Source organism: Castanea sativa, chromosome 1 (assembly GCF_040712315.1).
Source record: "Castanea sativa cultivar Marrone di Chiusa Pesio chromosome 1, ASM4071231v1".
Classification (NCBI taxonomy): Eukaryota; Viridiplantae; Streptophyta; class Magnoliopsida; order Fagales; family Fagaceae; genus Castanea; species Castanea sativa.
Window position 1 is genome coordinate 39,682,037 of NC_134013.1, and position 12,162 is coordinate 39,694,198.

At 34.3% G+C, this 12,162-nt stretch overlaps 1 protein-coding gene across 1 annotated transcript; it reads right to left on the bottom strand.

Annotated features, from left to right (window-relative positions):
• Positions 1 to 434: 434 nt before the first annotated feature.
• LOC142620335 (NADP-dependent malic enzyme) lies at positions 435 to 6,034 on the bottom strand. Its single transcript, XM_075793724.1, has 19 exons — positions 5,574 to 6,034; positions 4,704 to 4,824; positions 4,529 to 4,603; positions 3,917 to 4,068; positions 3,728 to 3,833; positions 3,545 to 3,610; positions 3,249 to 3,344; positions 3,072 to 3,143; positions 2,884 to 2,967; positions 2,697 to 2,795; positions 2,492 to 2,539; positions 2,309 to 2,362; positions 2,082 to 2,180; positions 1,914 to 2,003; positions 1,720 to 1,797; positions 1,512 to 1,586; positions 1,336 to 1,426; positions 884 to 1,012; positions 435 to 781 (listed from the first exon to the last, which is right to left on the bottom strand). Exons 1-19 carry the CDS (start codon positions 5,723 to 5,725, stop codon positions 693 to 695), a joined length of 1,776 nt encoding a protein of 591 aa, XP_075649839.1. The 5' UTR covers positions 5,726 to 6,034; the 3' UTR covers positions 435 to 692.
• Between the last annotated feature and the right edge of the window lie 6,128 nt (positions 6,035 to 12,162).

Here is a 12,162-nt window from a genome sequence, read left to right on the forward strand (position 1 = left end):
AATAACATGCCAATAAATTGAATTTTAGGGCATAAATCCCAACACCTGAGTCTTTTATATTGTAATTAAGAGTCAAACGCCTAAACCCGTTCTTGTTTTTTTTGCAGCATTTGCAATAATGCAGCCCAACACTAGAAAACAACTTAAATTCTGGGAATGCTTTTGCGTAAAAAAACATTTTTGACATAAAAATGTATTTCAAAATAATTTTAGAAATGCAACCAAAACCAAAAAATAAATTGTATTTTCCTCTAAATAATTTTCCTTTAAAAACATTTTATGTCAAAATGAATGCAACCTTGATTTCATTAGTAGAGAATGTTTTTTGTTGAAAAGGCGACCATGGATGAAGCAAAAAATTGCTCTAGCCACATTGCTGGAATGAAGAGATTTCAATTAAGTTCAACACTTTTTAGCACGGCAGCAGACAAAAATGGGAAAATATTACAATTTTATTCGAATCAAATCAACAAAGGTTGTAGGGTACAAGCATCTTCATTTTATGATTGATATACGTTATATGGGTCATATAACATGCTAGAGTTATTATAGTCATATTCATAAGTTATTTTTGCTTAAAGCTACTTCAAAACACACCATATGCGTCATACAGCTTGATAGCAAGATTCCAACAACATAGTGAATAGTGATAGTACAACACTCTAAACGATTGGAGTATGTCCATCAACTGTTCAACGATAATTTCGGTAGACTGGTGTGTACATGCAACTCTCTGCATATTTCACAAGATCCTTAGGACGAGGAAGACGTGTAGCGACACCTACAGAAGCATGATAAGAAGAAATCAAAAACAAAAATTGATGGTTTCAGAGTTTAGTAGTGAGAATTTGTGCAAGGATACCTACAACAAAAATTTACTTACCAAGTTCGTATGCCTTGGCAGCTACATTAGCAGCTATATGAGCTGAAATTTTTCTGATAGTAGAGAATGGCGGGTATATCAACCCCTTATCAAAGTTCTCCTTTGTTACTTGTGAAGCCAAGGCTTCGGCTGTTGTTGGAGAACAACAAAAAGTCAATTAACCGTTTGCCAGTTCAACAAGATTTTTTTTTTAAAAAATCACATGTTTTGTGTTTAAGTCTAAAATTATTGTTAAACAAGATCTAACAGCATAATTTTTGAAGTAGGACTTGTTCCTTATAACAAGAGGATAGTGACAACAAGAAAAGGAAGATTAAAGTTTTTTTTTTTTTAAATCTTATTTAAATGGACCATTTTACATCAGGAACCTGTTTATATTCCAGATAATGCCAACTTTTAAAGATTGTAGAAAAGATATTTTATGGATTGTCATCCTTATGTTGCCTACTTACAAGCTGCCAGAAGCATTTCATCGTGCACACGGATAGCTCCAGAGATTATCAAACCCAAACCAAATCCAGGGAAAATGTAAGCATTGTTGGACTGAAATGACAAGGAAATCACACACCTCAGTCGTTGATATACAACCAATTTTGAAGAGAAAAACTAATGAAGAAAATTGCATTACCTGGCCAGGTACGTAAGTCTTCCCATTATATTCAACAGGATCAAATGGACTTCCACTAGCAAATATTGCACGACCCTTCAATTTGAAAACAAAAGCGACAAACATAAAATAGAGTCAACTGTACTTGCAGTTGTTGAGTAATCAATCATCCTTTGTATGGTGAAGTCCTCAACTAAGTTATGGCACATTTAGCTGTGTAAAATTTTACCTTACTCCATGTATAAGCTTCTTCTGCAGTACACTCAGACTGTGAAGTAGGGTTGGAGAGAGCCATAATGATAGGTTTCTGCATGTCATTTATTGAATTGGGCTTAGCTTTTTCTTTATGGAAATATAGTTGGAAAATATAAACAGGATTCTGAGAGAGAGAGAGAAAGAGAGAGAGAGAGAGAGAAAATGTACATCATTGCAAGAAGAAAGGGCCTCAACCACCTCCTTTGTAAATGTTTTTCCTACCCCGGATGATCCAATCAAAATTGTTGGTTTCATTACCTGAGGAAGTAAGAGAACATGGTAAGGGACCAAGATACACATGAAGATTGGAACTCAAACAATGACATCTTTTCACACCTTGACAGCATCTAAGAGATCCTTAACAGGTTCATGTTCATGAGCCCAAGGCTTCTTGAAGTTTTGAAGTGAATCCTTACGAGAACTAACAATCAATCCCTGAAAGAATACCGGTTCTCCTTAATAGTAGAGAGGGGAAATCTTTGAAAGAAAGGAAAAAAAAAAAAAAAAGGATATCTAATGGCTTATAAATATGTTAGGATAGGAATTTTGATCAAGCTTACTACCTTAGAGTCAACAAGCCAGATCTTCTTGCGTGTCTCTTCTAAAGGTGCCTTTGTCTACAACAGGCAAATAGAAACTATCAAACAATATAATACCACCAACCATCATGTTTAAGAATTATGACAGAGTGCAACTCTGTTAATAAACCAAAGCTGGGCATTCATATACCAATAACAAGTTACTACCTGCTTCGAAATCTCAAGAGCTATAAGCTCAGCTATACCAGTTCCAGCCTGCAATCATTAAACAACAGAAGCTAAATAAGTAACTTGACTAATAGTGCAGGATTATGGGGATTGGAGTGTGCACACGCCCACACACACACATATATAAGGAGGAGGAAAAAACAATATGAAGTCAAGATGGAAATAGCCCAAAGAAGAGTCTTACTTCCCCAGCACCAAGGAACAAGAATTTTTGCTCTGCCAGTGCACCACCAACCAACTTCAGTGCTGCAACTACCCCAGCAAGAACAACAGATGCGGTCCCCTGAAACAAAAGGAGACAATGAAATCAAGAACAACATAAAATCCTTTTCCTTTTAGGTGCAAGCTTCACCATTAATGCTACTTCAAACCTGTATATCGTCATTGAAAACAAGATGAGTTGTGCGGTATTTTGCAAGCAGCTCAAAAGCATTGTGATTTGCAAAATCTTCAAACTGAAAACCAATTTAGATGAACTAGACAACATCAGAATTGGATGAATATTTTAAACTGCAGAAATTTTATCAATCAAGGATGTAATCTATAACTCATGCACAACCTGTATTAAAACTTTTTCACCATAGTTCTGCTTGACAGCGGACATGAACTCATGCAGAAGCTCATAATATTCCTGACAAGAATTGTCAAAATCACCTTAGGGAATGTATATTATACTATCACTTGTAAAAATATATGAACCAAAGTTGGAGCAAGGTGCAAATGTAAACTATGAAACCTTCCCAGTTGCCCTCCTCTGTCTAAGCCCAATGTAGAACTCGTCTTTCAACAACTGTTCATTGTTTGTCCCCACATCAATTGTTATAGGCAAACACTACAAGAAGACAGTCCATACAATTCTTGATCAGAATAAGGGATATTATGTGATTACAACCAAGGCTTTTATTTTGAACTTGGTTTTGCTTCGCATTTAGAAATGTTCCCTAAGGTTTAAAACGAAGTACATCATGTGACCACAATTTACAATGTAGTAAAACGAAGCAAGAACCACAAGTTTTATTTGAATAAACTTACTGCAGAAGGACGAAGACCTCCGAGTGCTGTATACAAAGACAATTTCCCCACAGGAATCCCCATTCCCTAAAACATATCCAACACCATCATGTGAAGCTAGTTCACTTTTACAGCCCAATAATTTACATAGAACCCTGTTTAGTAAGTTTAGAATTTAAAAACGATGATTGACAACATAACTACCTGACAGCCAAGATCCCCAAGTCCCAAAATTCGCTCACCATCCGTCACAACAATTGCTTGAATAGTCCTCTCAGGCCAGTTCTTCAACACCTCAAGAATCTTGCCCCTGCAAAATCCAAGCACTCCTTCATATTATGACTAAAGTAGCTCTAAGTTGCACATAGTTACAGCAGAAACAGAAATTCATACTTTTCTTTCAAACTTATGTAAAGACCCTGAGGGCGCTTGAAGATGCTCCCATACTTCTGGCAAGCCTCACCCACAGTTGGGGTATAGACAACTGGGAGCAATTCCTCAACATTATCAATGAGAAGTTTGTAGAACAGCCTTTCATTCCTCTCCTGTAAAAAATAAAACACAAAAAAAAAATTTTAAAAATATCAGTATTACCCCTCTTTCAAAATTTCAATAGGACTTCATTCATCACATAAGGATAAATTAAGTCCATTTGTCTTTCCACAGAATTCTAAGCACACAAACATGCATTCCAACAAAGCCTCATTAAAGAAAGGGGTTTAATTATACCAACAATAAAAAGATGAAGGAACTAAAGAAACAATAAAAATGTTAAGACGTCATAATTAAACAAAATATAGTCCTACGATGTCTCAACATCTCAAGATGATCCCAAACTTGAAAATACACAATCAGTCCAAATGTCATTATGCATAAGACAATCATTTTCAATACTATTGAAAATATTATCAGACAATTTGTCTGCACGTGGTGACCATATGCAAACAATGTACAACAATCATCATCAAAACTAAATTCAATGACGGTGAAATTCCCAAGTCCTACCTGAAGCTCCATCAAGGAAATGTATTTTTGCAGCGGGACTTGATATTGTCGGATGTTCTGCATCAATTTCTTCTCCTGGGATTAGTAAAATGCAAAAAAGGGTCAGCGAAAATTCAAACTATGAGAACAATGAATCAGATAAAACAATGCTATAAGCCAATATCACTAATACAACCTGAAGTTGTTGAGACAAAATTATTGGAGGCAGAAGACCACGCAAGTAATGAGCATCCCTCTCTTTCTCAGTGAAAGCAAGTCCTTTGTTGTACTGGGGATCCCTAAGCAAAGAATACCCACTGCACCACAACCAACACACCCCACAAAATTTAGTTCAGAATTCAGAAAGTTACATGTCAGAGATTATAGTATAGTTCTGAAAAGCGACAAAAACAGAGTCCCCTGTTATCTCAGAGTAGCATTTTTGGCTTCTGAACTTCATATTTATATGTTTTATCCACATAAATTATTCTTTGGCATCAACAAAGTGGGGCCTCAGTTTCTGAACTGAACCCAGATCAGAATGCACCACAATCTTCAAGAAAATGACAGGAAACTCACATATATATATTTGAAGGTTAATAACGATTCCAGTAGAATAAGATCAATAGGAATGCAAAAGAAAAAGAAAAATAAAAATAAAAGAAGTGTAATAAACATGTGATCACAAAAACGAAAACCATTTTAAGTATTCAGGAATTTTCAGATTCTAAAAGGCCAAAAAACTACACTACAAATCATATCAAAAACATAAGAAAAACAAAAACAAAAACAAAAAAAGAAGAAGAAAAGAAGAAGAAGAAGAAGACGAAGACAAAAGAATAAGCGTCAGTGTGTACTAAAGCAGATTCAACAACAAAACCAGTACAAGCAGATGAAGTTCACTATACTTTGACAAACTACATGATCTTAATCAATAACCAACAATCAAATACAAGTGAATACGATCTTCATAATTTTTGGTTGTAAATAAGAAAAGTAAACGCTAAACTAAACTAAACTAAAACCAAGAAAAAGAGAAATGAATGAATCATCACGTAAGAGAGACCTGGCGACAGAGAAAGTCCAGGGAGTAACAAGCTGGTCCTCTGTGGCGCGATCCTCACCGTACACATCCTCGACGCCTCCACCAACGGCAGATTTGGGGTCCAGGTCCAGCACCGACTGGCGGTCCCCTATCTCCTTAAACGTGCTCTCCATTTCTTTTTTCTTTTCTTTTTTTCCAATTATCTCAGTTCAAACTTGAAAAGGCCAATACTACACTCTACACTCTACACCACCAAAGCAAACTCTGACACTCTGTGTCTCCTCTGTGATGCACAACAGGCAACAGGCAACAGGTAACAGGCAGAGCTTAATATATATATTTTCCACAAATGTTACTAGTTATAAAAACTCTGTAGCTCTGCTTTAGAAATCAAAGACACACAGCAAGACTTTGCTTCTTCCCTTCTTTTCTTTTAAGATGCCATATTATTATTATTGTAATGATCAATCATCCAACAAGTCAGAGGTGTGTCGTTTTCAATTTGGAAAAGGAGAGACAATTATGCTCACAAAGTGATAATTTTATTAACAGAGTTTCTCAAAAAAGTTTGATTACTTACTGTTTGTTTGGAATGACCGACGGGGTATTAGTTCAGCTACCAAATTGGCTGTAGGCTGTGGCGTTATGTTACTATTTTATTCAATATATATTTTTTATTAGAGGTGAATTTATCGTTGTAGGCTGAGGTTTTATGTTACAATTTTATTTAATATTTTTTTATTAGAAGTACATTTTGATAAATTCATCATTAGATTATATCTTCGTATATCTATTGTAATTGCAAAATTTCAAAAAAAATAAAAATCACTAGCTATGTCATCAATAAATTTTTTAAAGTGCATGTTTTTGTAATTTAAAATTATGCATAAAATATAAATTTATATATGATATAGTAAATAATATCTAATTGATACAAAATTTGACATGTGTATTAAGAGGGTAAAGAACATGCAATTCAACCGTTAGATTTTCAAAATATGTAGTAATATTTATTTTATTGAGTAAATTTGTAGTATTAAGTTACAACCAATTTTGTAACTAAATTTTACCTTTTTATTTTTAGATTTTTTTAGTTTTTTTATGTTGTGAAAAAAAAAGAGTGATTACTTGAATTTATCATTATACACCTATCACAACAGATTATATTAGTACAAATATTCTCAACAATAATGAAAATATAATAAGAAATATTATGTTCTTAGACTTATTATTCTATCTTTCCCCAAGTTTTGTGTAAAAAAGGCATTGTTAAGAACTCAGACAACTTACTCTAATACAGGATAAGTCACTAATACTTTTGAAGAGTAGTGTGTGGGTTAGATATTTAAGATATCAAAAGCCCCTCTATATCCAATCATTAAATAGATATAAACAAGCGGTAGTGGTGGGGTGGTCACGATCAAGAAAGAGAACACTTGGTATGGATATGGACAATAAAATATCGAGACCAATATTAAAGTGGCTTTGGCGACATTATCGCAACAAACATAGAAGATAAATTGGAGAGAGAGTTTTGTCCGTGTTCGACAGTGGAGAGAGATAGAAAAAGAACAGGTGGCCGCGGCACTAAGCGTCCATAGCATTGGACCTAAATATTTAGTTATTTGACATGACAAAAAGATACTTTATTTATTTTACTTACAAACATGTTGCAGCACAACTATCATAGCCACACACATAACCGGGCAGGGAATAAATTAAGATAAATTAATATAGTATCATAGTAAATTAATTAGTTTTCAACACAATAAATTAATATAAACATCACAATAAAATAAGATATCTACTACAATAACATAATATATTCACTACACACAACCATCATAGCCACACACACAACCGGACAGGGAATAAAAAATTATTTTTTTTAGCTCTAAGCTACAGTGCACATCCATAGATAGATGTGCACTGTAGCAATGAAGCTAAAAAAAAAAAGCTTTACCTTCACTGCTGTATGGTTATTTTTATGTTTTGGTGGAACTAAAACAACTATATAGCTTTTTAACTCCACTGCTACAAGTGCTCTTACATCTCATCAATTTATGCACAAACAGTGGCGAATTTTGGTTTTGGGTTTCATTATTAATTTTGGGTTTCATTATTAATCAACAAGCATTCAAGGATCCATTACATGTTCCAGTTGGGTCTATTACAAGAGCAAAATCTAAGAAGATCAAAGAAGCACTTAATGGGCTAATTCAAGAGATTTGGGTTGATTCTAACGCAGGACATTCCAAGCTTGGCCCAAAGGAAGCTGAAAACGAAATAAATTTAATTCAAGCTATTTAGGGCTGATCTGGCTTAATTGCGAGTGATTTATGGCATGAATTAATGGCTGATTGACTTTCCAGCTCTATATTAGTGCAGACAACTTTTTTCCTATTTTGGATTTGCTAATTTCAGACCAAATCAACTTTTATTTAGGGTTTTATTATTTAGTACGTTTTTTAAGGTATTTTCCTTGTTTTTAGGTGCATTTAATGTTTTTTAGGTCAAATTTGATTCCTGATACGGTAAAGTATCAATTAGGAGTTATTTTAGAATATATTTTCTTGTCTGTCAAGTTTTATGGAGCCCTTAAATAGGTTCTGAAATTTGTAAACGTTTTTTGATAATATTATTGAATAGAAGTCAGAAAAGGTAAGGCTTTGCTCTCTTTTGGTTCTTCAAGAACTGTGAACTTATCAAGGATTCTTTCTTGTGGCGTTCAAACTTTATACCTTTGGTTCGTGATTCTTTATAATCATTGGGTCAAGGTCAACTTATACATTTGGTTCGCGTTTTAATTATAAACGTTGAGTCAGGGTTTCTATCATAAATCTGAATTTTAGCTTTCCTGGGTAAATATTCCAATATTTTTGTTGGGTCTCAAAGCGTGTCGATTGAGGTTCGCATCACATTAGAAAGTTGAAGGGTTGCCGTTTGAGATTGTAACCGTGGAACACAAAGAGTTGCCGTTTGAAATTGTAATCATGGAACACAAAAGGTTGTTGTCTAAAATTGTAACCATGAAAGAGATAAGGCTGAGAATTATTTTCTTTTTTTTAGTATTTTTAAATTTAGGAAAACTATTTTTGAATTGTCGGACAAAGTCAAAATATTAAAAAAAATGGTAAAAACATCACTGTTTGTGTGGCTCAACTTGAACGTAACAATGTTAAATGCCACACATCAACTTTTAAATTTATATAGATTTGGAGAAAAATATTGAGAAGTATTTATTTTGTATTGAGTTTGTGAACATGCATGTAATACTACTTAGAATACGTTTGGATTCACGTTCAGTTTTCCACGTCTGCGTTTCAGCCCATTTCAGCCTTTTTTTTTTATACCTGGACGCGCATTTGTTACTGTTCATTGGTCATGAACAATGATTTTAGGCCAATGAACAATGAGTTTAAGTGTGAACAGTGTTTTTTATACATTAAAAATTATTTTGCTACAGTATTTTCAGTTTTTAGCAATAAGTTCTATCCAAATAGACCTTTAGTTTAGTTTCTACTTGCTTCTAAAAAAAAAAAGTTTAGTTTCTGCTTTAATTTTTTGTCTGACCAATTAAAACAGAGAAATTGGCAATGGTTTACTTGTTTGAATAATAGACATCCGGCGAAGTATGAAAGGTAGATCTGTCAGTTTTAGAAGAAGGAGGAGTTATGAGTGCGTGGGTTTGGTTACAAATACAAGGGCACTACTGTTGTGTTGAAGAGGATCTGTTAGGAATATTAAAAGAATAACATGGAGGATATTCACTAATCACTATGGAGAAGACACTTTCCTCTTTTTGCATCTAATGTCAATACCCCTTTTATGATTTCAGTTTAAGGGTCCACTTTGCACAATCACTCACGCCAGTAAGCTTTTATATATATATATATATATATATATATATAGAGAGAGAGAGAGAGAGAGAGAGAGAGAGAGAGAAGGATAAGGGAAGCTTAAATTTATTGGATTAGGAAAACAACGAACAAAACGAAAATTATTAAAGTAACCGCACCCCGCCCCCCTATGAATCTATGATTTTAATTTTTTTTATTTCAAGATCCAGAGAAATGAAAGGAGGAAAATATTATTCAAAAGAAGATACCCCACGGCTTAATTGCATGTGATTCTTGGACTTGTCTTTTTAATAATTAATATATAGTTTGGACACACACAGACACCCACCTACTGAATACGCGGTTTCAGCTCAACTCAACACGTTATCTCCACCAGTTTGTTCTTTTTTGGTCCAATCATCCCCAATGTTTATGTAAACGAAAACTTTCTTTATACAAGGCACTAAAAACCTCAAAGCTAAAAGACACGCAAAAAGTCCATCCTAGCTAGGATCATTGCAAACCCACTAAAAAATTCTATCAAATGCCGACACCATGACTAAAGAAATAAAAAGGGTAAATTTCACAAACTTAGCCTGACGTTTGTGATAATACCACCTACATCTAAAACATTTTAAAACCTACTAATTTGATCCTCAAAAGACAACTTTGTCCCTAACGGACCAAACCCCGTAACTGCTCTCTCTCTATTCTGTCTCGATTCTCTCCGCTCTTACTCTCTTCTCTGTTTCTCAAAAAGAAAAAGAAAACTCTCCTCCCTGAGTTCTCTCTATCTCCGAACTCTCTTTTCCTCTCTAACTGAATCCTAGCCACGGCGAAAGAGCTTGGATTCACAGCGCAAGTTTGACGCAATCAACACTGTCACGGATCTCGTCCCTCTCTCTCAGATCAGAACCCACGGTGGTGGTGGTGGTGGTGGTGCTTCGATCTGGATCTCGCCTTCAACGGACTTTGATCGACAAGCTGCTGATAACGATCCACGCGATCGACAAGGTTTTATTGCCAAAGGAGCTGTTTAAGGCTCAGGCCGAAACTCCGGCGCCGATTTTGACTCCCAAAGAGGCGGCGGATTCTCCCAAGGCGAACACGAAGAAGGCGCCTTCGCTGTCAGATGGAGCGAACACTCCTCTGGCTGACGATGAGGCAGATCAGAACTCAGCCATTAGATTCGATAGTGCAAGTTTTGGATCGTTTCTGTGTGTGGTCGATAGTGAAGAATGCTACAAGTGTTTTTCTTTTTGTGCTTTTTTTTTGTTTTTTGGTAGCGTTTTCAGGGGACCTGCAGTGAGTTTTTGGTATTTTTTTATTTTATGTATTATTGTGTTGATTTTTCTGGTATTTCGGGATTATTTGTAAAGAGTATTCATGGAGGTTCTCTAAGACTGAAGACAGAGAGACAAAAGAGAGAGAAGAGAGAATCACTAACGGCGTTTGGCATATTAGGGACAAAGTTGTCTTTCAAGGACCGAATTGGTGGAAGTTTCTACTGGACACAAGCCTTTCCCTTAAAATGTTTTTGTCCTAGTTGGTATTATCACAATGCTCAATAAGGTCTGAAATTTACCAAAAAAAAAAATTACTTTGGTAAACTAATCTTTTTATTTTTGATACGTTGCTTAGATATAATGGACATTTCAGCCGACGCTAACTAGTTGACTTATAAAGTTTTTTACTAACAAATTAAAACTTGAAATATTTATGGCCTGTTTGGTACACACTTTTAAATTCACATTTTTACATTTTAAACAACTTTATACATTTTTTTACCCACACAAATTTTAAAAAACTATAAAAATTTTATCTCAAACTACTCTATCAAACACCCTCTTAGGTGCCCACCCACAACTTTTTTCTCCTTGGATCTGTTTTTTTTTTTTTTTTGGGTTTTCTTTTTAATTAATTACTCATTTCATTCTAAATTGTTAGTCCCATTTCAAAAACACAACTTTTTAAGAAATTTTCGATTATTACCTGGTTTCTTGTAAAAAAAGTATAAATTTTCAAAACTACGCTTAAATAAATTGCTGGTCCTATTTATAAAACTCAAATTTATAAATGCTCCTTAAAATAAAGTAAGGGTATTGACGTCACAAAAATTTGAAGAAACAACGCATGCTGCTTTCTTAAAAATTAATTTGGAGATTTTGTCCTACATCAGACCTCTTCACTTGAAACAAACTTGTTCTTGAGTTCATCTTTGAGATCTAAAATTTTCCATGCCAAGCAAATAAATATTTAGAATACTTGATTGAACCCATTGATCTTCTTTCTATACTTGCAAGTCATCAATGAAATAAACAAATCAACTTGAATTTCTTTTTACCGAATAAAAATCGGCAATGATTTGATTTTATTGAAATCCTTGAAAATTTCTCTTCAATTTCTTCCTTAATGGTCTCTACCATCTTGACTTCAAGGTCTTTTTCTGTAAGAAGGTCTTCATTAATCTCCTTCCCAATCTTGATTAGAGATTCTTCTTTTATATAAGGCCTTCATTATTTCCTCATAAATCTCTATACTTTCTTCTTTGACTTCTACATAATCTTCAAAAAAAAGTATTTTTTTTCAATATGTAATTCTTCCCCTTGATGGTGGAATCATGTTTTTCATATGACAAAAGTTCATCACAATCCAAAGGATAAAATTTAATAACAAGCATCCTTTTCATCCTTGGCTATGAATGAAATTGTCTTTACCTTGTCAAACTCTATCAGACTGTATTCGTTCCCACCAACGTAAGGCATACTCAC